Below are 15990 nucleotides of genomic sequence, written 5' to 3'. Positions count from 1 at the left end.
AATCTGGGGGATAAAATTAAATATTTGACCAAAAATAGCACACCTTAAAATAAAAATGAAACCATTTTTAAAAATAAGTATGTTAATCTACTAGTAAAATGATTTATTCGTGCTTTGTAAGTTTGTTATGTATAATGCCATACATTATTAATAGGTAAATCTTACACGCTTACAGTAAAGTAAATCTTTTTTTATCGAAATTATAGCACTAATGAGATATTTTCTATTTCTTATGACTAAGAACACTTATTGTTAAAATAAAAGATACTTCATTTTTATTATTACGTCCATAATACGATCCAATTTAACGGATATTGCGCACACATAATTACATACATATGTATAGGGACATACGTAAGTACAAACTTACAAGAGAATTATTAATATTATTACTACTTTCATGTTATCCCGGTTTAAAAGATTTATGTTGTATCATACATTTTTTTTAATTTTTTGTTTTTAAGTCTATTAATATGTTATTGTTTGATTATGTATCTAAGGATATTTCTATTAATAATATGGATTATATTATTCGTTTAAGATAGAAAGATTTCGTACAACGTAAAAAGAACACTCTAAATGACAGCTTAAAACTATAAAAAACTATAAAACCAAGAAAAATAAGATAAATAAGATAAAAACTGAAAATAAATAATTTAACTTAATCTTTGGTCTTATTTAACAACACAATTTGAATGTTAGTGCAATGTATGTTTGTAAATTGTTTTACCCTTAAAGAAGATAACACGTTTGCATGTGTTTATGTACATGAATTCATTGACAAGATTTAAATTATTTATAACGAAAACAAATAATTCTATTACATTGATCGGAACAAGAAACTGAGGAAGTTTATCTTCCTGACCGATAATTATTTTCACCTAATTATTTAAAGTTCTATGTATTTATTTTATAAATGATTTTTATATTCATTGGTATACCTATTATGATAACGTATCTACAGTCGTTGAACGATATTGCAATATGTATTTATGTATTTTATGATTACAGGAGGGTATATACTGTATTCGTTTAAGTTTTTATATGGAATTGCTAAGCTTTTTTTCAGCTTTGAATGTTAATGCTTATCTATTATGTAGTCGAATAGTTTCCTTCTGTATGTTTTTACTACCCAGAATGAGAGAAAGAATACCAGTTCATATAAAGCATTTTATATCTGTCCTTTCAAAATAAAATAATAAAATTGTTTTTTCAAATTTAAAGTGAACTGGTTAATGTGAATGTGCCACAAGATCGTGGTCACAAATCGGACATGAATTAGAAAGAATACCTATGGTGCAACTGTATAGAATTTGATAACCATACTTTCTAATTTCTAAATACTCATTAAAGAAGATTTTTTATTATTTCAACAGTTACTACGCTTATACGATTGTGGATATAAGTACAGTATAATACCCTATCGCGATATGTTAAAAAATTTCTCTCCACTCTGGGGGAATAACAATTTTGTAACTAATTATAAAGTACAAAACAAACTCTTTGATTTCGACCTTATTGCCCTTTTGTTTTCCTATTTAATTCAAAACATAGAGTCATACCGAAAATTATACAAAATTTAAGGGCTATGGGGATATGCATCGTATAAACGTGGTAAATGTTTTAATCTGACTCTCAACATTTTTACCGTCAATCAGAAGATGTATCGAGAATATTTGTGCTTATTTACATATATCTTTTGTGCAAATATACGAAGTCATTTTTCGTAATTTTAATTCGAGCGTTTCTTTGCCGATCGTATTCAGATAAGTATTTCCTAATTTTATCGCCCAATTCGGACACTTTATGGTATGATGTTAATATTCCTTATCATTATCAGCTAATTTCGTTCGGGCTGGTTTATTAGATCTGTTTGAGAGTAATTATGATATTATCCTGTACTCAGTTCATGGATCGGGACACTGAGGCTAACATTTTTTGCTCAGATTCTTTACCCGAGTATATAAACAGTCCTAAGGCTTACATCAAGTTGGATTAGCATGAATAAACAAAAATTATCCTGACAGCATAAACTTAAATGCTGATTTTATGTATTTGCTTAGTGTTCTCTGAAACACATTAAGTGAACTTATTTTTTATATTTTCTTTTCTGTAGTGATAAAAAATGATGACTTTAAAGATCCTCTGTATATCCTTAGCCATTGCGGAAGTACGTTCGTTTATATTCTATTGAGAGAAGTATTCTATTGAGATTTCAATACATTTATACGGTTTCTTAATGTACATACATGTAAATTTAATTATTTGCTAAAGTTTTAGTAAGGCACCATTTAAATTATATTTGCAAATAAACCCTACTCGTTTCATCTTAAACACTAATGATGGGATAGAATACTAACATAATTATAGATAGAACTATTCCATAGACAGTTGGTGATGTTCTAATATTGCTTGAAATGCCCATTTTATATTCCATATCGATGTCAAGAAGAAGATCATGATTTCGCGTATAAAACTGGTGAATATCGCTGATCTAAAAAGCATTTTCAGATCGATTAAGAGAGACACTATATTTTGTTAAGCAAACAGTCACTAACCTCGTTCCATCCATATTTGTTTTTAGCCTGAACAATCGCTTCGTAGACAGCATTGTGCTCCAAGTTTTTCACCAGATACGACATCAAGAAGTGTGATCCATCTGTTCTTATTGGCGTTGGCTTGATGTGATATTCATGCCATTTACCAGGATGCTGATAGGTCTCATTCATCTAAAATGGTATTTTAATGACACTACTTATTAAAAACAATTATAAATATCATTACCAAAAGACGTCGGTACAAGAGCTTAATCTCATCCAGCGGAGGTATAGACTCGATAGTCCACGTCAAGTTGTAATGATCTAAGTATCCACTTAAGGCTGGGGAAATAAAATCTGCAGGTCCTGGTCTGCCAGATACTTCTATATATTTCTTTGTTCTTCCCAAAGCATTATCGGCCACACAGCTATAATTGCCGAAATCTGTTGGCTGGAAGTTGCGAATTATGAGACTGTATCTATCATCTCGTGGATACATAGATCGCCGATCGGTGGCATCGAGCAGAAAAGAGTTTTGATACCACAGCATCTTAAAGTTGAATAAAAATGAAGTGTTAAATTAATATTAATTAATTAATTAGTAGTTAGTCAAACTTTTGCCCTTACTTCTGAGTTGACATCTCCGTGAACAATGCAAACAAGCTCCACATCGTATCCTTCGGATGCATGGACCCAGGACTTTTCCACGGTTATTTCCGGGGGAGCTGATATATTTTTAATAAAGGTTAATTTAAATACATATATATTTCTCTTAAAAGGGGTACTTACAGAGTATGGTCAGCTGTATGTCCATCGATACCCGATCCTTTACCCCATTATCGGCGGAACACTGATAAGTTCCGGCGTGATGTCTGTCCACATTTTCCAATATAAGTGTTGAGCTATCCGACAAGTGAGTTGGCCCGGAAAACACATCTTTCTTGAACCAGAATATTGTGGGCACCGGGTTCCCAGATGCCTTGCACTCCAGGGTGACAGTGCTGCCCTTACGAGCAGTCACTTGCCCATTGTGTGGAAGGGCCCTCAACGTCGGCGGGACTAAGAATATATATTAAATAAAATAGATATAAGAATACAAACATTATTTATTATTATGAATTACCCAAAATTTCTACTGTGTGAACTTGGTCGCGATTTTCCTGATCTCCCAGCTGGCATATATAATCGCCGGCGTCTTGAGTCTTCACTCCATTAATCTGCAAGTTATAGTCTCCCACTATCTTAAAGCGTTGATCCCTGGTTATTTTCAAATGTCCGGCTGTAAGGACGGAGGAACCCTTCCGCCACAAAAGCACAAAAGACCCGAGGTTTTGTACTTTGCAGGGCAACTCGATGGTCTCCCCGACGATGACCTTGTACAAGTGACCCCGCGATAAGAATTTTGGCGCCGTGGTGGGAGGGTCATTTTCTGGCAATATAAAAGAGCCATCTGAAAAAGGTACATAAATAACGAGGTTACTTTTTCAATTTATCGAGTCAAGATTTCTATTAAGAAAAGATTTCAAGGTACATCGCCAAGTAATAACAATATGTGTTTCATTTTATTTTAATGAGCTCAAGTATAACTAACTTACCGATAAAGGAAAGTGATAGCGAAAATAAGTACAGTACAATCGGCCAGTATCTTCTTGTATAGTTATTCTGAAATATACAAAGGGTATTGAAAAATTATAGATTTAATGTATTAACAAATATTTCATCACTATTAGAACTAATGATATCAATTTTTGCTTTGCCAGGATAACAAGATCTTAATTTGTGAGATTATGATCTTAGTCCAAAGCAAAGTTACCAGGTTTTTTTTTATCAACAGCTTTGACTATCTAGATTCTAGAACCTTAAAACAATCATAAAAGCAAAGAAAAGCTTTGATTTCCGAAAAGTGTTTTCTAAAGACTTGTTTGTAGGTACAGACAACCACAACTAAATAACTCCGCATTAAATAAATGATAAATGATTTTAGGGAGGAAGAAGGCGTGGCCCACATTTGATAACTATTTGATCTGCTAGGTGATAACTGTTTGATCTGCTAAGGTGTAAGATCCTTAGTGTCAATTCCATTACTCAAGCTTTTTTTAATAGAAAGACGGTGATGACTAGATCTTCTTGAGTGTTTGTGTTAATAAAGAACGCATGCAATCTATATGCTCAGAAACGTCTCTGCCTTTTACATAGTCTTAGTTCTAAAATTATTTCATTTTGATCAAAACTGCTCTTTTGATTATATTGGGATCATTATTAAGAAACACTAAAAATGCTTGTTCATCTCTTTGGCGTTTTTAAAAATTTGAATATTATAAAGTTTTTCGAGAAAATTGCCTTAATGTTGGTCAAAAAAAATTAAAACCGAGACAACTGATAAATATTCGAGTTTGGGCAGTCGACGGTATGTAATTTAAAATATATTTATATATGTACATAAATGCTTTCCAAGGTACATCTCTATTTTATACACATACATAAAAAGAAACTAATCAATACGTAAACCGTTTAAGATTACCATTATATCTTTATTTCATTATTATCTCTCGACTCCAAACTATGTTTGTTCTGCAGTATAATCTTTTCAAATTAATCACGAATACATAAGTAAGTCTGTATATATAGACATCTAGTTATATACACCCACATACATAATGTATGTATATGAACTGAAGTATAAAGTGCCATGATTCCACTAATGACAGTAGTTATACTGGTTAATCAAGCATACAATCATTTTTTTGTACGCAGGAAAAACTTTTTTTTCACTCTTCATTAATTTTATCACCTCTGTAATAATGCAGGCACCCATTTTCATCCTTACCATTTTTATATGTATGTATGGTATGAACTTATTTCGGTTTTCTCTCTTTTAATAAAACAGTTTTTGGTTATTTGTTGACTTGTTAAAAAGGCCCTATTCACTTGAACATAACACCAATTTGTTTGTCAGATTATTAACATTTTTTCGTGTTTCTTATAAAATAGTCTCGAATTTAAGACTGGCGAGTATAATTGTATTTATCCTTAAAAGTTCCATTAAGTGAGCGCATGCGCTCAGTCCAACATTATTTTATGCCAGGAGCTTTCTCGAGCTTTTAATGCAAAGCAGTATCACAAGACATACTCCGGCATCGAAGATTAATTTTATCTAACTCTAAAAAAAAAATTATATGAAATTTATATTTCTGGATTTTTTTGAGTTTGCTTAGCTTATTAACATAAATCAGCAATTGATTTCTTAACAAAAATTCTAATGAACTAAAAAAATTGTTTCTTTAATTCCTTTTTTGGTAAATAAAAATTAGTTTAAAATTTCAACAAATTTTAATTATGTTAATGGTAAAACGGTACACTATTAATAAAAATAAACAGTACATAAACTTCAGAAAATCAATCTTACAAATAAATCCTAACGTATACAGAAAAATTTAAATTTAAAAAACGTTATCGATAGATTTTACTTTTACAATACTCTTATCGCGGCGCGGATATCGGTTTTTATTGAGAGAGTTAATATCGCCCATCCCTAAATCGAGATAATGCAATATTTTTTATTTACGTGTAATAATAATGAACCGTTGAAAAGAAATCGGCAATGATTGTGTTACTGTACGGATACTTACCTTTAAATTGTCCAATTTATTAATGTATTTTATTCACAGTCTCTGGGTGTTGTTATCGCTTGTTCTTGCGGCAGTATTTTCATTTATTTCCCTGAGGCAATGGTTGCTAAGCCGGAAAAAGAAGTTGCACACATCTTCGGAAAACTGCATTAACGTTGGCATTTTCCACCCGTACTGCAATGCGGGTGGCGGGGGTGAACGTGTTCTATGGTGCGCCGTAAAAGCGCTGCAGGTAATACATATTTGAAAAAACATTAAAACATCCGCACATACGTGTCTCCAAAAGTTCTAATCGATGATCAGATGACTCTTACCGCCAAACTGTCATATGTACATATTTCAAAATATTGCTTATTAAAGTTAGTAATCAGATATGTTTACTCTCCATCTTCATCTAGTCATTACAACATATTGTTAGGAAAGCAGCATTTTTATAAGTTTATATTTAATTTAATTTAAATTCCATTACTTACAGAAGAAGTATCAGAACGCAAAGGTGGTCATTTACACAGGTGACATAGACGCCTCTCCCAATGCCATATTGCAAAAGGCCAAGAATGTCTTCAACATTGACGTGGATAGTGACAATGTGAAGTTCGTGTTCCTGAAACAACGCCATTGGATCGAGGCCAAGAACTATCCGTACTTTACTTTGCTGGGTCAGAGTATTGGATCGATGGTCTTGGGTCTGGAAGCACTGTGCAAGTTTCCGCCGGACATCTTCATCGACACCATGGGATACGCCTTCACGTTTCCTCTGTTCCGCTACTTGGCCAAGTCCAGAGTGGGCGGATATGTGCACTATCCGGTCATCAGCTCCGATATGTTGTTGAGGGTTCAGCAGCGAAAGATGTCCCACAACAACAAGAAATATGTGGCGAGGAATCCGTTCTTGACTTGGACTAAACTGACCTACTACCGACTATTCTCAAGGGTGAGTCGTAGAAGAACTAGCAGTATACACAATTTAACATACAAATCCCTATTTTGTAGATGTACAAGTGGGTGGGCTGCTGCGCCGAGACGGTTATGGTGAACTCCTCGTGGACTGAGGATCATATACTGCAACTGTGGCAAGTGCCTTTCAAGACTCACCTGGTGTATCCTCCGTGCGAGGTCAGCCACCTCAAAAATCTCAAGCACACGGGGAAGGGCGAGGAGTTCGTCATTCTATCAGTGGGCCAATTTCGTCCGGAGAAAGATCACCCACTCCAGTTGCAAGCCATGTACGAACTGAGGACTCTTCTGGCCCAGGACGAGGCTCTTTGGAACAGAATAAAGCTGGTCATTGTGGGTTCCTGTCGACACGAAGAGGACTATGAACGTTTGAAGAACATGCAGGACTTGACCAAGCATTTGTCGCTCGAAAACAATGTCCAATTCAATGTGAATGTGCCCTACGATGACCTGCTTAAATTATACCAAAACGCTAACATTGGCATACACACCATGTGGAACGAGCATTTCGGGATCGGAATCGTTGATTGTATGGCCGCTGGCCTCATAATGGTGGCTCACAAGTCCGGAGGCCCTTTGCTTGACATTGTCGAAACCTCCGAGGGAAGCCAAAACGGATTCCTTGCCATTGACGCAGTTGAATACGCAGAAAACATACTACATATCATTGTTAACAACGATGAAATGAACGGAATTCGAAATGCAGCAAGGTAAGTGAAACCTTTCTTTAATTAGTACACATTTATCAAGTTTGTATCGGTTTCAGAGCTTCGGTGGAAAGGTTTTCTGAGCAGGAGTTCGAAAAAAACTTTTTGCGAGCTATTTCGACACTATTTTCAAATTCTTAGGAAGATTTTTTGTTAAAAACCTATTTAGAAAAGAATAAATTATCTGCTTACTTAATAGAAAATAGTTTGTTATTATTTGGCAACCTTTAACCCAAATAACATACAAGTCTCCAACTGAATACATTTATTATATATTACATAATATTTAGAGCGATGTTTCTCGCGCAATATCAATATCGCTTTCCTTAACTGCTACCTAATGAATTTTTTAACCAAAACCTAGCGAGTTTATGTTTTATTCGACTCCACAGAATAAGTGATAATCTCTGAGATTTTGTACCAAATTTTCTGTCGTTTTTTAAAATTGTTTAATATTTTCTTAAGGGTTTGTGCGAATGGGAACCGCCAACTTAATAACATTCTCAGTCTCCGTTCATTCCAAAACCCAGACTCATGTAACTAAAGGCTTTCAACTAAATCTTCATAGCTTAAATCGAAATCGCATAGAGCAACAGGAATATCTCATGGTTGTCCACCTTCTGTCATTCGCCAGCCAGGCTGGCCAGAAGCTCCTCATCGATGCCATCGCCCGACGATGGCATTCCCGCCGTGCTGCTCAGGTTGAGGAGTCCATCGTTGCCAGGCGGGGGAGGCGGGGCCGGCGGCTTGGCTTCCGGCTCCGTCAATGCCGTCGAGCTGGCAGCTCCTCCTCCAGATGCCGCTGATGATGTGCCCGCTGCAGCCAGATCTGCGCCGCCACTGGGCGTACTGCGTCCACTGGCCGTGCTGCCGCCGCTTCCGCGCTGCGACAGCTTCGGAATCTGAAACTTGTTGTGCAGTCCCTTTATGAATCCCTCCATGCTGGCGGCCATCGTCGGAGAGGCGTACTGCAGGATGGTCATCATGTCGGTGTGATGGTCAAATCGCGGCGGTGGCTGCGACATGGAGCCGCTGAGGGCCGGCGAGACGGCTCCCGAGGATCCGCCGGCCCCCGCCGAAGTGGAGGCGGACTTGCGCTGTGCACCGCCGCCACCACCACTGCTGCCGCTGGCCAGGGCTCCCATGCTGGGACGTCGCCTGGGCACACTGTGCTCCTGGAAGGAGTTGGTGCTGTTGCTCTTGGTCAGCGGAACTCCTCCGCCGGTGCCCGATCCGCTGAGCTTGCTGCTGAGATTGCCCGAGGAGTTGGCTTTCTGGAAGAGATGCTTGCTGGAGGAAGAGGATGTTGCTGAGGACGAGGCTGCTGCGGTGGCCTTCTTGGAAGCGGGACCACTGTTCACGCCAGGCTTAAGCCCTGTGTGCTGCTTCTTGGTGGAACCGGAGGATCCAGCGGAGCTCATCGCAGCACTGCTGCTGCTGCTGCTGCTCTTCGATAGCTTCGCCTGGCCGCCGGACGAGGAACTAGAACCGGAGACGGAGCTCTTGCTGCTGCCCGTCTTGTTGATGGTCAGCTTGAGGCCCTCCTGGCTGCTGGGCTTGACCATGTACTCCGTGGAGGCTCCGGCCGGAGTGCTGCCTCCGGCGGAGTCGCTGCTGCCCCCGCTGGTGGCCATGCAGCTACTAGTTGCCGCTACTCCCGGCTGTTGCTGTTGCTGCAGCATTGTTGCTGTTGCTGTTGCCAGTGTTGCTGCCGCTGCTGTTGCTGTTGCCGCTGCTGCTGCCGCTGCTCCCTGACCCAGACTCCCTGACGCTCCCGCCGAGATTGGAGGCACCAATGACGCCGACGAGGCCGCTGCTCCCGCTCCCGCTGCCACTGTTGTTGTTGCTGACGGGATTGTTGGCGCTAAAGCTGCCGTCGACGTCATCAAACTAACCTGACAAAGTAAGCATGTGGTTGTGTGTGTGTGTTAGGGAACAAACGAACCAAAAATAAACCAGAAAATAACCAAAATTATAACAATCAAAAGGGGAACATCACGTGTGATCAGCAAAAAAAAAGTGAATTAAGGGTTTAACAATCCCACCAAAAAGTGGGAGTGTCAATGTCGTATGGCAAGAAAATATAGATAGAGAAAAAGGAAGAGAAAACAAGAGTGGACCCCATTAGTAATTAGCTTTTAAATCGGTTTGAAACTAAGTTACCCCATTTGTTTAAGGGATTCTAGTGCGGAAAGTATCGGAAAGGTAATTAAAAGTGTACAAATCCAATTAAGACATAAGGTAAACTAGAAACTACTCTAAACAAATAGGTAAAGTCTATGCTACCAAGCGCAGTTAAGATACCAATTATTATTCAAAATAAATAGTCAGAATAGCACAGTCACTTGAAATTTTTATCAAACTCAAGAGACTCACATAACAACTAACAAACAACTATAATAACAAAGAACAACCTCAAAAACGATAGGAATTTACTTTTGTTTAGGTCTCTTTGCTCTGTAGAAATAGGAGAGTACACCATGTTCTACAGGAATCATGCCAGGCCGAGCAATACAATACAAAACAAACAGATTAAATATATACATACGTGCTTAATGCAGGAAAAAAATGGTTAGAGCTTGCGAATTGAGAATATTGAGTGTTGGAAAGGCCCCATTACCGTAAAAAGATTTGGATTTGGTCGAAAATAAAACGGATGCAGCAGTATATGACAAATAATAGGATAATATATATTTACAAAAATAAGAAAAAGGCAATACGAGACACAAACAAAAAATAATAATAGTTGTAATAGTAACAATAATAATCATTTTCAACTACAGCAAAGGTAGGCGAATTACAAATCGTTTTATAGCTTAGATAAATACAGCATTTGCATTAGTTTAAAGATAGTTTCGCTCTGATTTGATTCTGCTTTGGTTAGGAGAGGTGGCAGAGAGTCAACTACGTGTTAGTCTTCCAGTGGGAGATGCTGGGGGAGGGTTGGTTGGTTGGTTGGTTGGTTGGTTGGTGTGGTGTGGTTGGTGTGGAGCACTTATAATGAAAACGGACTTACCGCACCTCCCGCCATGCCCTTGCGCAGGGCACTCAGCTCCAGTCCGGAGGCCCCCGCTCCAACTCCGACTCCAACGCCAGCTCCTGCTCCCACCACCACTGCTGCTGCCGTTGCAGCAGATCCGCCCGCTCCCGCGGAAGCCGCATAGCCGCCCAATCCTCCGCCCGACGCCAGATGCGAGAGACTGGCCACCGACTTAAGCTGCTGCTGGGAGGATTTCAGGGCGGCCACCGCTGCCGCCACACTGGCCGGGGAAATGCCTCCGCCAGATGAAACAGCTGCCGCTGCTGCTGCTGCTGCTGAGGATGAAGTGGCAGTGGAACCAGGTCCGGAGGAGGACTTCTCCTTCTTCAAGCTCTGGTTGCTGCCGATGGATCCACTGGCGCTCGCTAATGGAGGAATTGGCGGTGGTGGCGGCGGTGCTCCAACGCTGGCAAAGGAACGCACCAGACCGGGAGTTCCTCCGGGTCCCGATGAGACGGATGGTCCCGATGCAGCGACCCCCACAGCCGAGGCGGACTTATCCCCCTTGGGACTCAGGATGGTGGCGGCTGTGGCTGCGCTCTTCAACGTGGACATGCTCGGCTTGCCCGAGGAGCCATGTTTGGGCGAGTGTGTGCCGAATGGCGACTTTGGGCTATTGGAGGCGGTGTTGTGTTTGGGACTGCTGTAGACGGGCGAGTGTTTTGGGCTGGGACGCGCTGTTGGCACTCCGGCCATCAGACCCTGTCCAGCGCCACCTGCCTTGGGCGACGAAGAGGGCGAGGAGAACTTTCGCACCACTCCACCAGTTGCGGAAGCATCTCCACCAGCAGCCGGCGAGTTTTGGCGGGAGTATATCTTCTCTGGCGGTCCCATGGGCGAATCGTCGCGCTTCTTTTTGCGTTTTTTCTCCTTTTGCGTGTCGGAGGAACTGCTGCTGCTTGAGGACGACATGGAACTGCCAGAACCACCTCCACCTGACGTTGAGGAGCCGCTGGTGCTGCTCTCGTGTGGTCGCTTGGCGGCCACATTTACTCCAGTCGAAGTGGAACTGCTCTTTTTCGACGCGTCCTTGCTGGGATCCTTGCCCGTAATGGGGGTGATTGTTATTGTCGTTGGTGCGGCACTGGACGAGGCAGCCACGCCTCCTCCGACAGAAGCCTGGGCGTTCAGTGGGATAATCTCAATGCCTCCCGTGCGCTGAACTTCAACGCTGGGCACTCCTCCTGTTGATCCCGCCGACTTGCCATCCCCTGGAATGGGTGTGATGCTGACACAGTGCTTCAGATTCGGAGTCTTGTCCTTCCAGATATTCTTGTACTTGTCGGCAATGTCATGATCGCTCGTTTTGGCGGCGCCAGAGGAACTGGAGCTACCGCCGGCCGAGGCGCCACTGGTCGAACTGCCCGATTGGGGATCTGTTTCGCGCTTTAGATTGATCAGTCCCGCGATGGCCGCTGCAGCGGAGGTGGAGGCGGCAAAAGCATCCGCTAGGGATCGCGATTTGGCGTCCATTTTGAGGTTGTTGATGTTGGTGAAGCCACCTCCGGGCAAGCTTCCATCTGGCGGCGGTGCCGTGTCCATTGCGAACTGATTGAAGTTACTACCGCCGCCAGACGCAGTTCCTCCGCCCATGCCTCCACCTCCGATTGCTCCTGAACCCGCAGGGCCCGCTCCAGGACCTAAACCGCCGTGTAGTTTAAATTCATGCTCCTCATCCCAGCACTTTAGCAGCTTATAGATGACCATCGGAATGGATACCACTTTACGGACGGTACGGGTGAGTTTTTGAGACAGTTGCTCGTATTCGTTGCTCAAGCAGTAGACGCTACACGTGGGCTGACCGTCTTCTAGCAGGAAATCCACCGTGGCCAGCGACTCCTCGTACGGATGCTGGAGTTCTACAGTGATTTGGTTGAAGGAGACAGCGGTTACCTCCAGTATCACAGTGCTCTCCATGTCTGCATCGGATGAGATTAGGATGAGAAAGGAAGGGAATTAATGCATACAACTTACCATTATACTGCTTCTGCTGCTCGCGAACGCAGCTGGCGAGCAGGGTGTAGAACAGAGCCTGCTTTTTAAGGAACTTCACGATCCGCGGAACCTGGGCGGGCTCAGTGAAGGGCAACGAGGACACCAGGGTGCCTTGGAGCTTCCGATTGTCTGTAAAGAAGTAGCAGTGCGTCTCCTTGGGCAGGTTTACATACAGGCCACGTTGCGTGTTCCTAATGGCCTGTTTGGAGGCCGTCTGTACAATCAGATTCAGCACTGTAGTGGGCGGACTGGGAGGTGTGGCCGTGGCATCTAGCCCGGGCAGACCAAGTGCCTTCAGGGACTCCAGGCACACGGGCATCGGCTTGTTCAGTCGCAGAACATACGTGGCTGGCATCAGCAACGAGTTGTTCTGGTTGAGTTGGGCGTATGTGGGAACCTCCAGACCCGTCTGAGCATCGCGTGCCAGGGTCACTGTGGGCAGGGTCTGCAGTTTGTTCGCAGAGGAGCCTTCCAGATTTACAGTGGCACTCAGGCCGTGACTGCTGCGCATCACCTGATCGATGGAGAAGTCGCCGCTGGCCTGTTTGGGATCACCCTCGGGCAGGTGCAGTGGCGGGCAGAAGTAGGTGAGTTTCATGGGATGGCCACCGCGGCGGGGCAGCACCAGACCCACGGTCGAACTGCTCATCAGGGAGTAGCTGTCGCCGGAGTGGCCTTGCAGGTGCAGCTGGTAGAGGCTCTGAATGTCCGTCTCCATGGCCTGGAGCGCCACAAACGCCTTCTTCTTCACCTTGGGCTCGGCATTCAACTGGTAGATGGAGGACAGGCCCTCCAGCTGGACCGTGAAGTCGGCAAAGTCGCCGGACTTGAGGCAGGCCACCAGCTCGCTGGACTGCTGCTCTATCTTGCACTCGTGGTGCACCTTGACGTCCGACAGACTACCAGCGGCGTCCAGCAGGATCTCCACGTAGAACATGTCCGTCGAGATGAAGAGCAACTGCTGGTCCTCCATGAACTTGAGGCCCAATTGCCGCGAGAGGCTCTCGAGGCGCTCCACGAGACCGTGCCGCGAGGTGACCTTGATGTAGTGCTGCAGCTTGTCCAGCGCCGACTGCAGGGTGGCCTTGCAGAGCGGATCCAGTGGGTAGTGCTTCTCGATGAAGTACATCCGCACCGACTTTTTGATCTCCTCGTAACTCTTCGGCTTGCTCCGGTACTTGGCCCGCAGCTTCTCCATCATCGTCTCCTGCTGGATCTGCTTGTTCTTCTCCTCGATGCTGGGGATGTGGCTCCCAAAGCCTTTTTTAAAAATTTGTTAGTGGTTGCGGAAAATGAATATAATGGTATAACTAGTGGGTGCTCACCAGTCCCAGACGCCTTCGCATTGGATCCGCTCATCTTTTGGCTTTGCTGGGAAATTTTATACACTTACTGGTGCATTGGCATATTCAGCTAGCAATCGAGGTTGTTAAAAACAGTCGCGACCACTAAAAATGCAAGTAAATCCTCTTTTTACTATGTCTCAATCATGCCGAAAAATTTTCAACGCCAAAACAACAAAATGGCTGTCCTCTCTTCACAGTGGCCGAGAGGAAAGCATTTCAGAGTAGTTGCGAACTGGCCACACTATTCGTCCTCAGTTATTTTTAACTTAATAAGGGTATTCCCTTAATGCCCAATTCCTCTGTACCAAATGGGTTCGAATATAAATTCATGTTAAGAAATCTTCATAGTTATAAAATGACAAAACAAATATTAGAATCTGTACAGATGAATACATTAAACTCGCTTTACAAAATAAATATTTGTTGTACTTTTATATTATAAACGTTTGCTACTTAGCTGAGTACCCCTTGCTTAATATTAAAATTATTGCAATTATAGTTCCGATAGTTTTAGCGATACTCTAACAGCCCTGGTATTCCATCGCTATCTCTGTTGTTCTTGCATCTCTATTGAAAATAATAACATTTATTTCGGTTGCACATTTCAAGATGAATTTGGGCAAATTAAACGCTGTCAGCAGACTTCCTGCCCTTCGCTTAAGCCAGCAATACTCGAGCGCTGCTAAAGCGGAACTTCCGGCGTCCTTGGTGGATGAAGAGGAACCGGCTTATCCGCAGGCGGTGGACAGATCCGGCCTGCAGCCGCAACACAAAAATGTGCTCTTTAACAATGTGCCTTACCAGGAGGCACATTCCTGGATTCATCTGACCGAGAAATACCAGAGACAGGCATTCGGACGTTATGGCGCCAAAAGTAATGTAAACCCTAAGATTTGTTTCGATTCCCGCGGAGAGAAAGACAACAGGCAGGTTATGCAACTAGAAACGCTCCTGAAAATGCTGGAGAAGAACCGCGCGCAGAAGGCCGAGGAGCTGGAGAAGATCAACGCCCGCGAGGAGGACATTGCGAAGAAGTTGGAGAAGCTGAAGCAGTGGAAGGCGGACCTGCACGCGAAGGTGGCCAAGCGAGAGGCGGATGCGGCGGCGGCCATCGCTCGCAAGGAACGCCTGGTGGAGGAGGTGCGTCGACACTTTGGCTTCAAGGTGGACACCCGCGACGAGCGGTTCAAGGAGATGCTGGAGCAGAAGGAGAAGGAGGACAAGAAGAAGCAAAAGGAGGCCAAGCGAAAGGCAAAGGAGGAGAAGATGATGGCCAAACTGGTGGAGAAGACATCTGCGTAATGTTACTTTAGTCGCTAAAACCATCTATATAAGCAAGGAACTGTTGTCTGTTGCCTACTAAAATAAATGTCCACCAAGAGGTACTTTTACCAAAAAATTCGAAGAGATATAGCAAATTAACAATAGAAGAAATATAATCCCCGAAGGATTGAACGTATTATACGCGGTGAAAACCCATGTAGATAATCAATGATATGTTTACTTGACAATGTCAAGTCGACTTTTAAGTGTGTTAGCGGATACACAAACCACAATCCTGTTATCGGTAGCGTTTAGACTATTCGATAAATATGATATCGTTAATTTTTTTTGAATTTAGTAACATTTTGAACGGGAAACATCGTTTTGAAAGAAACTAAAACTTTAATTATTATGAAAATTTTCCAGTTAAGAAATACTTTGTATTTGGTCCAGTCCTTATAATAAATTACCACAGTTCCCTTATATATAAATTAATGTGTTTAATCTTAATATGAA

General features: G+C 42.5%; 4 protein-coding genes across 5 annotated transcripts; 2 read left to right on the top strand and 2 right to left on the bottom strand.

The window, feature by feature from the left end:
• Positions 1–78: 78 nt before the first annotated feature.
• Positions 79–5571, bottom strand: LOC108146968 (MAM domain-containing glycosylphosphatidylinositol anchor protein 2). The gene is made up of 8 exons (XM_017273225.2): positions 5365–5571; positions 4133–4199; positions 3661–3987; positions 3327–3596; positions 3165–3262; positions 2785–3087; positions 2559–2729; positions 79–2494 (listed from the first exon to the last, which is right to left on the bottom strand). The coding sequence occupies exons 1-8, from the start codon at positions 5365–5367 to the stop codon at positions 2330–2332; spliced, it is 1404 nt and encodes a 467-aa protein (XP_017128714.1). The 5' UTR covers positions 5368–5571; the 3' UTR covers positions 79–2329.
• Positions 5572–6045: 474 nt separating this feature from the next.
• On the top strand, positions 6046–8033 carry LOC108146794 (GDP-Man:Man(3)GlcNAc(2)-PP-Dol alpha-1,2-mannosyltransferase). The gene is made up of 5 exons (XM_017272963.1): positions 6046–6152; positions 6206–6398; positions 6642–7100; positions 7160–7833; positions 7890–8033. Exons 1-5 carry the CDS (start codon positions 6139–6141, stop codon positions 7969–7971), a joined length of 1422 nt encoding a protein of 473 aa, XP_017128452.1. The 5' UTR covers positions 6046–6138; the 3' UTR covers positions 7972–8033.
• Positions 8034–8080: 47 nt separating this feature from the next.
• On the bottom strand, positions 8081–14408 carry LOC108146793 (mediator of RNA polymerase II transcription subunit 1). 2 transcript variants are annotated; one of them, XM_017272961.2, is made up of 4 exons: positions 14191–14408; positions 12845–14125; positions 10847–12789; positions 8081–9725 (listed from the first exon to the last, which is right to left on the bottom strand). In XM_017272961.2, exons 1-4 carry the CDS (start codon positions 14222–14224, stop codon positions 8454–8456), a joined length of 4530 nt encoding a protein of 1509 aa, XP_017128450.1. In that variant the 5' UTR covers positions 14225–14408; the 3' UTR covers positions 8081–8453. The 2 variants fall into 2 exon arrangements, with proteins under 2 accessions (XP_017128450.1, XP_017128451.1); XM_017272962.2 differs by having other exon boundaries at positions 9371–9720.
• A 349-nt stretch (positions 14409–14757) lies between these two features.
• Positions 14758–15965, top strand: LOC108146612 (growth arrest and DNA damage-inducible proteins-interacting protein 1). The gene has a single exon (XM_017272658.2). It carries the CDS (start codon positions 14821–14823, stop codon positions 15511–15513), a length of 693 nt encoding a protein of 230 aa, XP_017128147.1. The 5' UTR covers positions 14758–14820; the 3' UTR covers positions 15514–15965.
• The last annotated feature ends 25 nt before the right edge of the window (positions 15966–15990 follow it).

This window comes from Drosophila elegans, unplaced genomic scaffold (assembly GCF_018152505.1).
Source record: "Drosophila elegans isolate 14027-0461.03 unplaced genomic scaffold, ASM1815250v1 contig_208, whole genome shotgun sequence".
NCBI lineage: Eukaryota > Metazoa > Arthropoda > Insecta > Diptera > Drosophilidae > Drosophila > Drosophila elegans.
The sequence above is the reverse complement of the archived record's forward strand: the minus strand, read 5'-3'. Positions and strand labels throughout refer to the sequence as shown.